The 17,301-nt window shown below is 39.9% G+C and overlaps 2 protein-coding genes across 2 annotated transcripts; both read left to right on the forward strand.

Annotated features, from left to right (window-relative positions):
* The first annotated feature begins 472 nt into the window (after window positions 1–472).
* On the forward strand, window positions 473–13,201 carry LOC118325510 (proprotein convertase subtilisin/kexin type 5-like). Its single transcript, XM_035658218.1, has 15 exons — window positions 473–494; window positions 1,268–1,370; window positions 1,746–1,882; window positions 3,364–3,564; window positions 5,099–5,167; window positions 9,252–9,312; window positions 9,408–9,553; window positions 9,927–10,133; window positions 10,547–10,630; window positions 10,826–11,012; window positions 11,098–11,312; window positions 11,861–12,103; window positions 12,214–12,447; window positions 12,554–12,734; window positions 12,816–13,201. Exons 1-15 carry the CDS (start codon window positions 473–475, stop codon window positions 13,165–13,167), a joined length of 2,442 nt encoding a protein of 813 aa, XP_035514111.1. The 3' UTR covers window positions 13,168–13,201.
* Window positions 13,202–13,209: 8 nt separating this feature from the next.
* LOC118325512 (proprotein convertase subtilisin/kexin type 5-like) lies at window positions 13,210–16,947 on the forward strand. Its single transcript, XM_035658219.1, has 4 exons — window positions 13,210–13,216; window positions 13,732–13,832; window positions 14,018–14,228; window positions 14,701–16,947. The coding sequence occupies exons 1-4, from the start codon at window positions 13,210–13,212 to the stop codon at window positions 15,114–15,116; spliced, it is 735 nt and encodes a 244-aa protein (XP_035514112.1). The 3' UTR covers window positions 15,117–16,947.
* The last annotated feature ends 354 nt before the right edge of the window (window positions 16,948–17,301 follow it).

Raw genomic sequence — 17,301 nt, forward strand, 5'->3', positions numbered from 1 at the left:
TCCATTTTGCAACAATAACTTTCCGACCTCCCAAAACCTACGCACATTTTCAGCATTTTCAGCAGTGGAGGATGTGGCCATGGAGGAAGGCATATTGTTAGAGAATGTGGCTTTATGATATGGTAGATGATTATGTTGCATCTCTGCTATAATTAGCAAGCTCTCACCGTCAAGTTTATCTGAGCCATGAAGCTGCTGACGTTACCATTACCTGCTAATACAGGTTGTCAAGAATATTGCTTATGGAATGGGCCCTTTTAAGCTCAAATCTAGTTTTGTAAAGCACAAAAAAGTATTTTTCAGTCATCTTCTCAGCTTGTCTTGTTCAAGGTCTGCAAAGGCCCTAGTTGAGTACACAAGACACATACATTCAATTGTTTCTTAGTATACAGTTCACCTAAACTGCATATCTTTGTATGTGTGTGGCAGGAATCTTCACAAACATGGAAAACTATTTTTTGTTGTGGACATGATGAATAAAATTGCACTTTCAGGTCAGCCTTTGGTGATTAAAAAAACCCTGTCATTAGTCTTAAAATGAATGTATTTATTTACATTAACTGGTACCAGACCAGATCCCACACAACAGTGGTGACATGGAGTTTTCTTGCCAAGCAATCCTTTCAACAGTCTAGATGCCCTAGACAAGAAGTTCACCTATAGAGGTGTGTATGGCTTTTCTTAGCTATCTAGTCTAAACAACAGAATGCAGTGTAATTTAATGCTTGTGTGTTTGTTTAAAAAGTCTCAAGTTGTTTTAGGAATCTTCACCTTGTCTTCAAGCTCGCAAGGGGCCAAATAAATATCTCAGATCCAAATCGTATTTCTACCGTCAAAGCACTCAGCAATTAGAAAGTACATCTGAGACTGACATTTTCAAAGATGCTTCTGCACAATACAAAAACAAGTCAAAGAGAAGAAGACAACAAAAAGTGATATAACTTTTATTGTGCAGGAGGTGTCAGAAGCCAGAGGATAATGAGCGGGACCTTCAATGAAATGAAAACAATAACAACTGACTGTCGGTTATAATTGGTGCAACTAGGACGCATCACAGCATCAACTCAAGTCACTCAGTGAAGGAAAAAGAAGTAGTGAGCAAACAAGGCTGGTAAACAAATAAAAACAAAGCATGCAGCAACAAAAGTACGTAATTAGTTAGAAAAACTAGCTGAAGAGGTTTTTCCAGGAAAAATGGTTTTAGAGGCAGAATTTGTCAGGCAGCAGGTGTGAGATCTTGCCATTCACTGTTGCTCTCCGTCTGCAGGGGAGTACTTGAGTCGACATGAAAAGTGCCACCTTTGTGATGCTACCTGCTTTCAGTGCAGTGGTCCAGAAAGAGAGGACTGCACCAGCTGCCCTCCAACACGGTGAGAACCACTGACTTACAGACATTTATGTTCAAAAGATGCAAAGTAATACTGCTGACGAGGTCACTTGCTTTATTTCAATACAACCAACCAACATACACGAAGAACTAAGAACTGACATTTGTTTTGTATACACTGTATCATATAGAAACACTACAGACACTCACCAGTAGTAGTGATGTTAGATGTAGACGTTTTAAACAACCTTAAATACAAATGTATAAAGTTACTTATTACAAGAACTTGTATCACTGTTTGAATAGCTTTCCCCCTAAAATAAGTTTCAATAATGCTTATTCTAAAGGAGAAACAAAGCACTGCACTGTAAATTTCTCAATTTTGCATATTCATTATGAACCACATGCCCACCTGCAGGTTCTTTGATGATGGACGCTGCGACATTCGCTGTCAGAAGGGACGTTATGCCATGGAGAAGCAGTGCCATCTCTGTCACCACACCTGCCAGGAGTGTACTGACGAGGGACCTGAACACTGCACTAGCTGTGACAGAGGTACACTAACCTAGATTAAGATTTTAAACCGCTCTGATGGTGATTTCTTTTTAATTTTTTTGATTATGTAAAGCACTTTCAACCCCCCAAAAAACAGCTTTGTATTTCTCATAGTGTCAATGAAAATGGCATTACTTTACCTGACAGGATAAAGCTGCAGTTATTGCAGATTGAACTATTAATACAATCTAATATATTTGAACAATTCCCACCATATAAAACCTGTCCGCTCTTAGCATTTGAAGTGACACAGGTAGTTTTTTGCAGAGGAGCACTGGTGTTCACTTAAAAACCCATCCATCTCGCCGTGACTGGAATGTAAGTGAAATCGTGCTTTTTCATAACATCATATGGATCAAGCCAAGGCTCATTTGTGCCAGACTCCACCAATCAATCCTCTAAAAGTAAATGAATCTAATTAAAGCAGTAATTCAGCCAAGGCCTGCTGATAGATGTGTTAAAAGGGGGAATCAGTCATTTGTTCGTTGTATCCTCATGCAGAGGTCACTCATCTCTCAGGATTTAACTCAGTTAAAGGACAAGCTGTGTCTGGATTTGATGACTTTTTTTCTCTTTTGAGAATCTTACCTTCTGCTTTCTGGTAAGTTTTACGATACTAGGAGCCCGTGCAGCCAATCCTTCTTCATCAGTGTGAAAACAATCGTTATGATAAAACCCGACGTCATTAGAGCCTCACAGCTGAAGAAATATCAACTTGAGGGTGGTAGTAATAACTGTGTTTATCACAGTGTCACAGACAGTATTATGGCTGTCAGAACGAATGTATTTACACTGGGGAGATTCTGTTACGCACACACCCACCTACACACACACACACTTTAAGAAACCAGACAGCCAAGGAGAAGATTAACACCAGATTTCCCCTTCACACACACACACACACTCTCTCTCTATCACTTCACATGTGCGCACACACACACACTCTCAATTAGCCGGCAAGTTTGTCAGACTGTGTTTGCAAATGTGGTTCCATTTAATTGCAGGTCTGTCTGAGACTCAATGAGACATAACAATAATAACATGAAGAGACCCTCCATCTGTCAACCTCTCCTATCTTGGCCAGTCACACAGACACACACACCCAGGCATACTTGTACTGAGCAGACAATATCTGATACTGACCTGTGACGGTAATGTGGAGTTTCACACACCTGCTGTCTCTAAAGGGTAAAAAATGAAAGAAGGGAGTGTAACAGGGAAGAAAAGAGATGGATAATCAAAAATATGAAAGTGTCCATTTTAAATAACACATGCACACACAAGCCCGGCCATGAAATTACACTCACACACATAAAGCAATCTGTGTTTTGACTTTCTGTTTCTGCTTACATGTGTATGACTCCCTGTCTGTCTGCATACCTGTTTTGTGCATCAGCACTCTTTGTTCTTCACTTGTCAGAGTTCTTATCTCTCACAGCATTTCCCATACAGATTTCCTTCTGTTTTCTTTGTCCATCTAGACAGGTTTGGGGTGGCCAGGTACTTCTTCCAGGGTCAGTGTCGGGATGTCTGTCCAGAGGGGTATTTCCACTCTGCAAGGAAACGGTGTGAATCCTGTCCTGCAGACTGCATCATCTGTACAGCAGCAGATCATTGCCTCCACTGCAGTTCAGGCCACAGGCTCAGAAATGGTCGGTGTGTCCCGTTGGAGTGCAGTGCAGGTGAGAGATGCTAGTAGAGATTTGTTAGATGTTAATTTACTGACATCACTGAAGAAATGCTGAATAGGTGGGTGACTTCTACAGAGATGAACACTTTCAGTAATGTTGTATAATGAAAACTAAGCATGAATAAAAAAATATGTCATCTACACCTCACTATTGTTGAATAAATGAAGAGTTTGGGAGGGATTTTTATAACAGTTGCCAGCCACTGTTTTCACAGAATTGGGCCGAATTAGGCAAACATCACCTCAGGGAACACTAATGTAGCACAGTGGCCTAATTTTAAAGTATTCAAATTCAAATTCAAAACATGCCAAAAGAAAATATTCCAACACAAGGGCTCCAAGCCACAATTTAATAGAAATATTTATGGATTGACCAACGAATAGGAAACTATTCTTAGAACTAGTACACTGTGGTACTAAAAGTATTTGGATTTCAGTGTCAGGTGTGAAAAATGGAGGAAAAGAAGAGGAATTTTAAGCTTCTGAAGATAACAAAAAAATATTCTGGTAATTTTCTATGTTGCTTTGGAAGGAATGTCAGATGTCAATGAAGGAATCTGCATATTGTCAGAAAAAGAAAAACCTATGGCCACAAAACTCAATTTAATAAAGCATAAACACAATAACAGAAGTACAAAAACACTGAATTTTTAAATGGTACACGTCCCTTGCTTCTATAAAACAGAAAAACTATTTAGATAAAGAAACAAATATAAATGCCTGACCAGTCAAACAAAGCCAATGACTTATCATCTACTGTATCCAGGCCTGCCTGATACCAACGTGTTCTTGCATTTACTTTCTGCTCTTAATCTCTTCAACTAAAGAACATTTGTCAAGTTTATTTTAATCTTCAGAGAGATTATGAAAGATGAACACATTGAGCTTTATCTCATTCTATGAGATCAAATGTCAGTGCCAGCCGAAGGAGGGTTGAGAAAGAGCTGAAATGTTTTGAGTGAGATGTTTTTTTGAGATAAGGAGCAGAGGTCGAGGTACGCACTTAAAACTGAGAGGGAGAAGAGCAATGTTGAGAGTTTGTACGTGAGGATATACACTGTTTGAGAGGGAGGATGAAACAAAATTCTTATCATATGAGAAGGGCAGGTCTTAACAGGTCCCGCAGACAGTTTGAACTGTGGAGTAGGCAAAACTTTAACTTGTGTGGACGATTCAGTTGTGCTTGTTTGACTATTTATTTGGTAGTTTTTCTCTTCTATTCTCCTCTCTTCACACTATGAAAGCAGCACGTTCTTACTGTATTGATTGAGAAATTAAGAATTATTATGGTTTTGTTACCTTAGAACGAGCCTTTTATATCTACAAACGCCGCGGGTCGTCTTCCATGGAGCCCGCCATGTTTCTACAGTAGTTCAGAATGGACAAACTAAACACTAGCTCTAATACTATTCACAAAATGGACATTTAAAGTTTTCTTCTTTTAATCTAATCTTTAGTCATTTCATCACCATTTTCTTATGTGTTCTGCATTTTTAATCCACATTTTTATCTGCTTTTTTCACCAGGTGAGGTTGCCGATGCAGAGAACAAGGACTGTCTCCACTGTGACGAGGGCTGCAAGCAGTGTAAACGCAGTAAGCAGACCACATTTTATTCTCACTCATCACTTTCTCTCCTCCTATCTCTTTCACCTTCTTCATCGATCAAATTGTAGAGATAAAACCAAGTGCACTTTAGCTCAGCAGGAGCTATATACTGTAGTCGTATATATGGCACACATATATTGCAGACAAAGTGACTGTAGATGAAAAAACACATTTACTGTTTTAGCAGTTGAAGACTTATATCATTTCATTCTTCAGGAGTGAGATACAGTGAGATGTTGGGAAAGCGTGTAACCCAAACACCTAATGAAGGAAGATTTACTGTACTAAATGTGTTTTGACAGTGTCGTTGTGAGTTGAGGTGCTAATGATACTACTAATGATGCTGCCACTGATCTCTGTTGCACCTCACTCTTTTGCTGTAGGTTCTCTATTATTGCAGATACATCCTCATGAATTAACTTATATGAGCCCAGACAACTGAGCTTAGTTATAAAAAATATACGGTGTTCAGTAAGTAATGAACATTTTGTCTATTCTAATAGGCCTCATTCATTAGGGAAGTCATTTGGACAAATATACTCTCTTAGAACTTAACTGCAGATTTCCTTAATGATCAGGCCATTAGAAGATGATACATCTGGACTCATAAAGGTGCAGAAAATCTGATATTTTTCACTTTTCGCAGTTGCACTTTTTCCACAAGGAAAACTACCTGTAATCTAATTTATGTCAGAAGCAGACATTATCTATCCCACAAAGGGTTAAAAAAACAAACATTTCCCACTCTTGGGTAAATGCTGCCAGTAACTATTTGTCCTTCCACTGATATTTCCCGGCATACTGTTAGTAAATATAAAAAATCAACATTAGCTTTTTATACAGCAAAACTAAACCTTGCTTTTTCTGAACAGTGTTTTGAATAATATTTGTTGGTTCTTTTCTCAATGCTGTGAAAACCATACAGGATGAGTCCTCCCTAAATCTCATCCAATGTGCTCTTACACCTCACCCTGTCAGTACAAGCCACATAAAGACAAGAGCGCTTCCTTCACCCAGAGATGGTTACCGGCATACCATAGAAAGTTGTTATTGTGCTGAACCAGTCTGAGGTGGAGACGGGCTGTTATTATGTCATTATGCATTCTGGCTGGAATATCTTTCCTCACTCTCACCCCCACCACAGCCTCCCTGCCACCCACCCGCTCTTAGTAATCACAATTCTGCAAGCTAAACAAGTCAGTCAGCAGATTAGAGATTTGAGATGATTGGCCCTGTGACGCGATGCTACAGGCTAAAGTGTAGATGAAACAGAACGTGTAGTGTCTGAGCCTGGCATGTAATATCTGTGTGTGCATGCTTACACTACGTATTTCTGTGCTTATGACTGACAGTTTTAGACATTTACAGAAATGTGAAGACAGGCAGTTTTGGATACTCCCCAATTTTTATGAGGTTAGGATCTGGGTGTAGTTCTCATATTATACAAAATTAGGATAATTAACAGGTTAGGAATAAGACATGCAGTATTGTGTATTAAAAATAAAAGTTTAGGGCGCCCGGTTAGTTCACCTGGTAGAGCTGGTGAGTTGCTGCAGCGGCCCAGGGTTCGAATCCGACCTGCGGTCCTTTGCTGTGTGCCATCCCCTCTCTGTCTACCCCCCTTTCCTGTCTATCTTCAGCTGTCCCTATCAATAAAGGCAATAAAAGGCCAAAAAAAATACATAAAAAAATAAAAATAAATAAAAGTTCACCCCAAAATGTTATCATTACCTAACACAACAGATAAGACAAGAAGAAATACACATTAAATAACAAAATAAAATAGAAAAAATACAAGATATCAAGAAAAAATAGAATTAGGGCTGTATGTACAAACTATATAGGTATGTAGGTCACCTTGTAGAGCTGGCGCCCCATTAATTAAGGCTGAATCCTTGCTGGAGCTGCCCTGGGTCCACCAGAAGATATCTTTTTCCAGGGATAAAAACCTTCATTATCTCTGCCATCCTTGGCCCATGGCTTCATGTCTTCCTCTGTTACGGGGCACCCCTGCTGACACATCTCTAACCTGTGTCTGTGTGATCAAAGTTCTTCTCTGAAACATCTCCAGTCCTCCTCCCTGGGCCTCTGTGCTCCTATTTCTTTCATTCCTTTGCTTACAACATCTCAAGAGGTTTTTTCGTTTCATTGTTAAGGATTGCTAAACCTTCATTGTTCAAAACTAGATGATTTACACTGGCAATGCACCCTTCCACCACTGTTGGCATGCTGTTGTCTCACCTCCAGTGTTCAGCTGATTCAATGCTGTGCAGCTCATTCCTGAGCTTGGAAAAAAAGCTGTCTTTCTCATGAATGGTTTGCTTCATCATATTCACACATCTATTCTCTTTTTCTCTATCAGCAATCCACTTCTCAAACGTGTCTCGATAAAGTCAGTTTTTTCCACTGAAGTGACGATCTGAGGTGATAATAAAACTGAGTTCATCCATCCCCACTTTTTACTGAGACTGAGTGCAAATCACTTCAGTGTTTGATCCTGCACATCTCCATGTATGTCATGTGTAAGTGATATGTAGCTTGTAGACTGTAAATGTGTGCATGCGTGCTTACACATTCCACAAGTGCATACTCCAGGATGTGTATGCCAGTTTCAATTCTGTTGAAATCCCTCATCCCTTAGCTTGCACAGTTAATATTTATGCGGGCGCTATTTTCTCTCTTCAGAAGACACAGACACAGCCTGAAGGCATGATTTCCGGCTTCTCTGTCCCTCCCACCTTTCCTTTCTCCCAGTCCCACTCTGTATGAGTAATTGCTTTCACAGGTAGTGGCTTGTCGACTGCATTGAAGTGCAAACCAGTGCAGTGTTAAGTTGTGGGTGCTGGAAGGAAACTAAGAGAGGAATGGGGTGTGGGGGTCGATGGAGGCTTTTCTGGAGAGGATGAATGTCCCAAGGGAAAGTCTGCAGAAGGTGCTTTTTTAGTAGTTATTTCCATCTCTTTCTCTCCCCACTTCTAACTCCCCTTTACCCTCACTGTTTCTGCTTCCTGTCTGATCCTTTCTTTCTCTTCTTCTTACCCCCCTTCTTGCTCACTCTGTCCTTATTATCCATATTTTGACATTGTTGGTCAAAGGGATGACAGCGTGGATACAAGTTGGTCTTCATTAACAGCAGGAATTGATCTGTTTGGAAGGAAAATTAACTTTCTTATTTGGTATATGTATATGAATTACTCCTGCATATGTTTCCCAGTCTCCGGTAACAAACAAACAAGCAAATCCCCACATCAATAGCAAATATCTGAGTATTTTACACAACCTGTAACTGACATTATGCTTGTTTTTGTGTCGTTCAGCATAATAACACCTAGTGTTTTTCAAGTTGAACAGAAACACACAAATGACACCCACTGCAGAATACAACAGAGCAGCAGCATCTGACTTTTGACTTTCCCCGAAGATGAGAGAAACAGACATTATAGATGTGAACTGAAATGCCTGTAGACTGTTTGACTTTAACGTTTGTTGGAAGGCTTGTGGGTTAGATTTGTTTGCTAGCTCTATATTGATCACACTGAGCTGGTAATTGATCTGACCGTGCCATTCAGTTCTACAGTGGACTGAACACATTTGTTGTGTGTTGTCAGAGTGCCTCCTGCTGGTGTTAAGGGAAACTGGGTTAAGAAAAATCACAATGCTGCCTTTGCATGCATGGTAGATGAGATGGGATATAAGATTTCCATATTTCCACATTTTAATCACATTAACAGCCAACCACTTACAGTTCCCACCGTAGTAATATTATCTTTATATGTATTTTTTAACCCTTCTTAGTAAGGAGAGCTAGAGAAAAATGCCTGAAATCTGGTGATGACAGCAGTAAAACAAGGACTGCTGCTTCACCTCTACACATGTCAGAACAAAAAGGGTAAAACTAGGCCTATATCATATTTAAATATGGATTGAACAAAAGTTCAACTAATACTAGTCCACTAATCCAGTAGGAATTTCACCTTTTGATGAAACTAAAACAGAGCCATTTCACCGAGTCCAGAATTCACAATATGCCTGATCTGTTGTTAAATTTTTGTTTTAATTTCTGCTCTTCTAGAGGATTCAGGAGATCATGCGCAGGAAACGATTTGCCTCAAATGTGAAGATGGTTACTACCAGTAAGTCTCTTCGCTTGAGAGTTTTATCTAGAAGTTGTACACTCATATTCATACCTTCTCATATTAATACTTCCATCTTTCTGTCTGTCTGTCAGGTTAGGCACAGACTGCCATCATTCCTGTCCAGATCGGACGTACAGTAGGGACGACACCATGGTGTGTGCTCCGTGCGAAGACAAACAGTGTGTAAACTGTGACCAGTCCCAGTGCTATTGGTGTGAAGTGGGATTTTACGTCTTTGGTAACATTTGAACCATTTATAATTTTTTATAAATGTTAAGTGTGTTTATTATCTGAACTCCTGGGACCAGAATAAGACAGGGTGAAGCGGACACTAGAAATAATCACTTTGCTGTTTTCAGAATCTTTAACCATTCCACTTACATACATTTCTGGGAAATTCTGAATCTGATGGTGATATAAAAACTGTAATTTAGTGGCCATTCCAGATGCTATTTTTAAAAATGTTTTAAAGAACTGTATACTGTAAATCACAGTAAAATACCCCATCTGTTGACCTCTATGACCTCTAAGTTTCGGAGATGATTTCTTTCATTACAATAATGTGTTTGAAGGAATGCAGAAGAAGTAAAACTATGTATTTGTGTGTCCAGATGGAGAATGTGTGGATCACTGTAGAGAAGGTTTCTTTGTGGATAAGGAGAGCCAGGGCTGTGAACCTTGTCACCCCGCCTGTCGTACCTGCGGAGGGCCACAATTTGATGACTGCGACTCCTGCGAGGAGGAATTCACACTGAAGGATGGGGAGTGTTTAGAGGCCAGACAGCTTGCTCTCTGCCCAGAGAAACAATTCAGAAACAGTACGGCAAATGTTAATTTTACCTTTTTACCTGAATACTAAATGTTGCCCTCCTCTAAACTTTTGTGTAGGGTGGATGTGAATTCATTTCATGTCCTATGCTTCAGGAAAACTAGGCAATTTAATCAACTGAAGCATGTCTGCTTGTGCTTGTAAAATGTGAGTGTGACACAACTTTCCTCACATAACCATCAAATCCAAATGAAACTGGAAGTACTGCTGTCAGCTACTGCTATTGAAGCATGTTGCAGGGCAATATATGTTCCTGCCTATCATTAGGTACTAAATAACACATTTATTTTTCATCCCTTCTCGCATCCTTTCAGTTAGTATGACATTTTATGAGTCGTCCTCATTTTCTCGGTTCCATGTCATTCGTGTCTACATGTTTTGTTCTGGTTTGCTCTTTACCAGGTAAAGGCGAATGCGAGCAATGCCACTTGTCCTGTAAGACTTGCTCAGCGTCAGGGAAGGAGAACTGCAGCAGCTGCTACTCAGGTAAAGGTTTGCTGTCTGTATACCACATAACACAGAGCCTCTAAAACTACGAACTGTTTAGTAGGCTTGTCTTACATGTTTTAGGCAAACTTGTTATCAATCTTTTTAATTAAAAAAGTATTTGACCATTGACAGCCTTTGTGTCCTTTATTCTCATTCTTGTATCAATGGTGTGATTTGTCTTTCTGTCTTCAGATCGTTTTTTGACTGCTCAACAGACCTGCATGTCTCGTTGTCCATCTGGTACATTTGCCAACAAGGCGTCCAACCGGTGTGAAGACTGCTCAAAAGGGTGTGCCATGTGCCAAGGCGCCGAGCAGTGCCAGCGCTGTTGCAGTGGGCTTTACCTGCAGAATGGAGTGTGTGTGGTGGAGTGTCAGAGGTGCTTGTCCTGTATTTCTCATTTATTATCATGAACATCACAATACATCAGTGATACCTCATTCTCTCCACTGCCTCTTTCCCAGAGGGTTTCCTCAAAGTGGTGTATGCCAGCTGTGTGCCCCAGAGTGTGCATCCTGCCAGGGAAATTCCTCTTACTGTCTGAGCTGTGAGAGGCAGTACTTGCTGCTGGACCACTCCTGCAGGTCAAACTGTCTAGAGGGCTATTACGCCACAGAAACAGAATGCCATCACTGTCCAGCTGACTGTAAAGAGTGCAATCAAGATGGTCTGTGTAAGAGTAAGTATGCTGGGCGGAGCAGTGAAGAGTAGAAAAATGGAAGATGTGGAGAGGAGGAAAATACATAAATAATGTTTTTCTAAATGTACAAGTTTACTTTGAATATATCAATATATCACTGAGGATAGATACAACCAAGCTTTTTATTGCATCTTGTGAAGAATGGAGTATAGTACTAGTATAGTAGTATGAGAAACAGGAAGTGAGGGCTGACACTACAAAGAGTTACATTTTTTGTGTTTAAATCCATCCTTGGTTTCATTTTGGAAACCACAGCTAGACGTGATTGAAAACTTTGGCTTTTGGTGCAGCAGAAACGATAATGGGCAACTTTCAATATTATATATATATATATAATATATTTTTATAACAGTTACCACTGAATTGTTTATAAGCCTTAAGTAAGCAATTACGTCAAGTCAAACATCTTTTAAATGACTCATCATTGGTTATAAAAGTAACTGGAGTTTGGAATATTATACATTTTAAACAAAACTATTTTGCTGCTCTTATCTTAAATACTCTTTCTTTCTTTCTCTCTCTCCCAGTGTGTAACCTTTACTACTTCCTCCATGAAGATAAGTGTGTGGATGATTGTCCCGTTGGCTACTTCGCTAGCGAGAAGCAACAGGAGTGTGTGCGTTGCCATGCTGATTGTAGGTCGTGTGACGGACCGGGCCTTGATGACTGCGTTGAGTGTCGCAACCCGAAAGCTGTCCGTTACAATGGAGAGTGTCTGCCTCAGTGTCCCAACAACACTTACCATGAGAAGACCACCAATGAATGCAGAGGTAGGGAAGGTGGAAGTTCGTTTTGATGGTGCAAAATAAAATAAAATAAAATAAAAAATTTACTTCATCATTACAGTATTTATTAGTTGACTGTGTCTTCATTTTTCCAGACTGTGACAAGACATGTCTGACCTGCTCAGGCCATGAGCCGTCATCCTGCCTCACCTGCAATACCAACAGGCGTAAAGATGCCAGCGGACACTGTGTGTGGTTCAGTCAGTGCCCTCTGCACTCATACATGGACCAGAATGGGGATTGCCAAAAGTGTCACGAACCTTGTCATGGGTGTTCTGGGCCTGGCAAAGACCAATGCTTCAGCTGCAACAAGCCACACTTCCTACTGAGTTAGCAGAATTATTATTTTTTAAATCACTCCATAATAAATGTTTTTACTTCTTATCCACCAAAAGGAAACTTCTCCTTTTAAAAACTTTGTATTGTTTCCACCAGACACCACATGTGTGCTGGAGTGTCCCGTGGGATACTACGCCGAGGACCAGGACGAACGAGTGTGTGAGCGCTGTCACTTCAGCTGTCAGTCGTGCGTTGGTCATCACAGTGTGGAGTGTGTCACCTGTAAACCCGGATTCTTCAAGCAGGGAAGCAGCTGTGTCGAATTCTGTTCAGAGAAGTAGGAAGAACACACAGACACACAAAGTCTCCTTTCCTTTTTTAATTAAAAAACAAACTAAACATCCCCTCTCCTTTTCAGTCACTTTGGCAATACCTCCACCATGGTTTGTGATCGATGTGACCCATCTTGTAACAAGTGTTGGGGTCGTAGTAACAAAAACTGTCTGAACTGTCGGGAGGACTACTTCTATCTGAGGAAGTGGGGACAATGCCTCCAGAGCTGCCCTCCAAGCTACTTCCCAGACAGCCGGTCTAAGACTTGTCACAAGTGTCACCCCACCTGCAAGACCTGCAGGGGTAAAGGAAGCCATGGCTTATTTGGGCAGTGTTTTTATATGATATGTTTGGGTTTTAAAAATCAGAAGAACTTTCAAGACATAATTCCTACACTGAAATTGTTTATATTGGATTTCATGAGTCACAAAAATTAAATTATCTTTGATGGTTTTGATGATAGTATGCAAATGTGAAATATGGCTTGTGGCAGTTGCAGACAAATTTGTCACATGTGAACATTGCAGCTCAGGATATTGATGCCAGATAAGATGAGATTCCCTAGCAGAGCTTCTTCTTTAGTTTTTTCCTAAATTGTAACAAGAATTAAAGCCCATTTCAGTGATTACTATTGTAGTTATACATTTTTGGGAACACAGTCCAAGGGTAAAGAGTATACAAATATAAATTCAAAGTATTTTGGGAGGCATTTTTCCCTTTTTGTTGGAGAGTACAGTCGAGAGCTGACAGATACTTACATGGTCAGTTTCTTAAACCCCTAGGCAACCAAGACACCCCAGATTAAAATATTTCAAATAAGCATTTGTTTCACAGTACTATTATAATCAATGTCTTGTTTATCATAGTTACCCCCTCCCTCGAAGCCATTGCATGCTTCTGCTTTGCCTTTTGATATGCTTTACTTTTGGAAACTCCAGTTTCACATTTGACACAATTTCCCATTGTGTGTTATTTCATTATCTCTGTCTTTCTCTTTGCAGATGAAGGCGCTCTGGCCTGTCAGTCCTGTTATGAAGGCTACAGGTTCATGAGTGGCATCTGTAATTCCCAGTGTCTCGTTGGCTTATATGCTGCTTCAAAGGTAACGTGTCTTACTCCCCTTAAACAGTTTTTGTTTATATTCAACCTTTGACATTTGCCTCATGAAAGGATGAATAATATATTTGAGCTACAGCTGTATTTTGGCAAGTTTGCTCTGTAAGTCATGGAGCAGTATTTTGGAGATAATATGAGTGAAAAGTGAAACAAATTCTTCTGTTGCTCCAGGGCTCTGAGTCCGTGTCCGATGAGCCAGACTGCAAAGCGTGTGACCCGTCCTGCCTGGACTGCCGAGGTCCCAGCATGTGGAACTGCACAGTGTGTCCTGCACTCCAGATCCTGTCAGATGATGGCCGCTGCTTGTCCTGCTGTGGAAATGAGACACGCCATGATGATAAACCGATACCCAGGGAGTGCTGTGACTGCATGGCCTCACGAGGTAAACAAGAACCCACACTTGGAACACAGACTTACAGAAAAAACACACACAAATCACTGTACTGAGGCTTGTTCCTGGATGTTTATGGTTGTGTGAGTCATCAGTCACAGGCTTTCAGGGCATCTTTCATTTGTAATGGTTGCCCTGTATAATTCATCTAATTGAGAGCTTTCCCACTGTTTACACATGAGTTTCATATTTGTGCCAAACTGTATTTTAGAATGATTCTAAAAATGTTCATATCAAAAGTACTTTTTCAAGTTTTCTTTCATCCAGACGTAAACATTCTGGACTTAGCCAAACTGGGAAAGCACTCCAGGGCCACGCTTCCCTGGGGAGATTTCTTTTCTTTTAAAGCAGCTATTTGCACTGTTTTTCAAGCCATTTCAGACTATAAATTCATTCAAAATCATGTTGTACAAAAGTGCACAAAATGTAACCTAATTGTCTGTTCCATTTCCTTTCTTCTCAGAGGAGTGCATCATGGGTGTCAACTTTTTGATTCGGGACGCTGTGGATTTAGAGGGTCAAGGCAGCACTGCCAGACTCTTTGTCACTGTCTGTGTTCTACTTATCCTCTCTGTGGGCGGAGGGGTCTTCCTCTTCACCCATGCTCGGTCTAAATCACTCTCCATAGCACCCAAAACCAAAACTGGAGGCTATGTGAAACTGGACACCAATGGAAGCAATGCCTCAAAACCCACCACCTCTTCATTTGGGGAGTACTGTGACCCGATCATTGAGTGTGAGGGTGATGAAGAAGACGACGATGAAGATATTGTGTACATGGGACAAGATGGGACGGTGTATCGGAAGTTCAAGTACGGGCTATTGGATGAAGATGAGATTGAACTGGAGTATGATGATGAGAGCTACTCGTACAGATGAAAAGAAGGCACAAAAGACCTGACTGGAAAGAGGGAGCTCTTCCTCATGTGTCACTGCACTCGAAACATGTTGTAAAAATTGTTTCTCATTTGGAAAGTGCTTGAAACAGAGGGGGTGAGTGGGGTGACGGGACTGACCACTCCTCTTCAGATTGATACATATTGTCTTTTTAATTCTTTTTTGAGAAGTTGTATCACTTCATCTTCATCTGGGCACAACCAGCAGGTGGAGCAGTTGTGGATGAAGGAGACACTTTCATTAGACCAAAATGACCCTACCCTTACTCTAATCATACCAGACGATTACCAATCAATCTTAATATTTTGATGTTTATGATAGCAGTACCTGAAATAGATAAAAGAATTATAGGCATAACTCACATTTCCCTGTTAAACTCTCTTCTAGCTGTACAGACACCATGTCTGTATCTGGCTATATTGGTGGCACCGATCAGATTGTTTCATTCATGTCTTTAAAACAGATGAAGGTTGGATTCACAGCACAATATCTGTAGTTACATTTTCTGGTCATATTTGCGCTGGTTGTTTTCTATCTTTCCAATAACGAGAACATTTATTTGTTCTCTTGTTAAGGCGACTTTTCCTTGTAATAATAATATAAATGTTGAACCATCTCCAACCTGAGATCTTCACACAGTTTTGTGACAGTTTATTTGACAGTCTTGTTTGCCGTGGCTACTGTGAACTTTCAGTGTGAATGGAAGTGTTTCGCTGCAACAAAAAGGGACCATAGAAAATGAAATGTGCTTAAACTAATTATTATTTCGCCAGCTTTATCTTGCTATGGCTGGTATCACAACTCACATACATGTGATATATTCAGGTAGATAGTTGCACTACATACAAATCGGAGAACAAAATGATCTGATGTTTGCGCAGCACTGAGAAGATCCAAGCCTGGTCAGAATATTTGGTATATGTATGTAAATCTAGCATAGAAATATACAGTTAATCAAATTCTAGTGTGAGTGTAAAGTTTTAGTCAGTAAACCTACATATGTAATCTAAATTCAGTTTGACTATTAAGTTATTGTAAATGTCATCTAAGACAGATATGGCTGTTGGGTCAAGTTGTTGACTTTTCGTCTGGTCTAGTGTTTTGCCCTCAACATCAATAACTGGGTTTACTGTTGGATTATGCAACCTATTTCTTTGATCTGTCTTCTCTAATAGACATACAAAGAGTTTGATTTCTTTTTAAGTCACAAACTTCAGAGGAAGTTGTGAGTGCGCTGACAATATATTCATGTTCACGTGTTTGTTTACATTTTCTAGAATAAATCATTTCATTTGAAAAAAAAAATTGTACAACATAAAATATGTCCACTGATAATGCTAAGAGAATGCTAATGTAATATACTGTTTCTGCATCATCTGGTTTAAAGAACTTATTAATCACTGTTTTAATATTACTGTCAGCACACTGCAGGAGTCATCTCAAAATTCAAAACAAAATTTACACTGAAGCGCAATCTCATATGTAACCATCTGTGGTACTGTTTTGGAAATAATCAGGTTACACAGAGAAGATTTTTGTTTTTCTCAGGGGTTTCCTCTTGTTTGGGCTACAGTAAAATGCTGACATCTGCACATCTGTGCATGTGTCCTCAAAACACACAGAAAGTTGCTGATTTATAAGGAATTTTTCTCAAAGTATTTTCTTTTAGCTCTAATGTTTTGACTTCTGGGTTGTATTGCTGCCTCCCTGAGATAATGACAGGTCTGCGTCCCACTCAAAGGAAAGTGTGAATTTTTGCCTGTGCTTTGTTGAGGTGAAATGTGCTGTGAATGATTGTTTCATAATAAAGTTGGATATTGATCTGTGTCGTGAGTGTGCGATCTCGGTGAAATTTTGGGTTATAAATTAACCTTCACATGTGCTTTTGTAAAGAAATGCATGCAAATCAACACGCAACTTATGTTACATGTTGCCTCTTTTGTTGAGCCTGGTAACATGTTCATAATGAATTTGGTTGGTTTGGTTGATTGAATTATGAATTAGGGTATACTAATTATAAATAAATGAGTATGATAAATTTTTAGGTCTACACTGGCCAATGCAAATGTGGTCTTAATTTAATCAGTTCCTCATCTGTGTCACAGGGGCTTATTATAAGATCACGTCCATTGTTAGCTGGGCAATTGTCCATTCCCCCCCCCCCCCC

Source organism: Morone saxatilis, unplaced genomic scaffold (genome assembly GCF_004916995.1).
Source record: "Morone saxatilis isolate NCDOM2014 unplaced genomic scaffold, NCSU_SB_2.0 Contig16, whole genome shotgun sequence".
Taxonomy (NCBI): Eukaryota; Metazoa; Chordata; class Actinopteri; family Moronidae; genus Morone; species Morone saxatilis.

Bases quoted from the DNA above. Each gene is read 5' to 3' on its own strand.
- LOC118325510 (XM_035658218.1), top strand. From the start codon at position 473: ATGAATAAAATTGCACTTTCAG. The intron at 9,313-9,407 runs GTAAGTCTCTTC...TCTGTCTGTCAG, and splicing joins TGTGAAGATGGTTACTACCA to GTTAGGCACAGACTGCCATC. The intron at 12,104-12,213 runs GTAGGGAAGGTG...TCATTTTTCCAG, and splicing joins GACCACCAATGAATGCAGAG to ACTGTGACAAGACATGTCTG.
- LOC118325512 (XM_035658219.1), top strand. The intron at 13,833-14,017 runs GTAACGTGTCTT...CTGTTGCTCCAG, and splicing joins GCTTATATGCTGCTTCAAAG to GGCTCTGAGTCCGTGTCCGA. The intron at 14,229-14,700 runs GTAAACAAGAAC...CTTTCTTCTCAG, and splicing joins TGACTGCATGGCCTCACGAG to AGGAGTGCATCATGGGTGTC.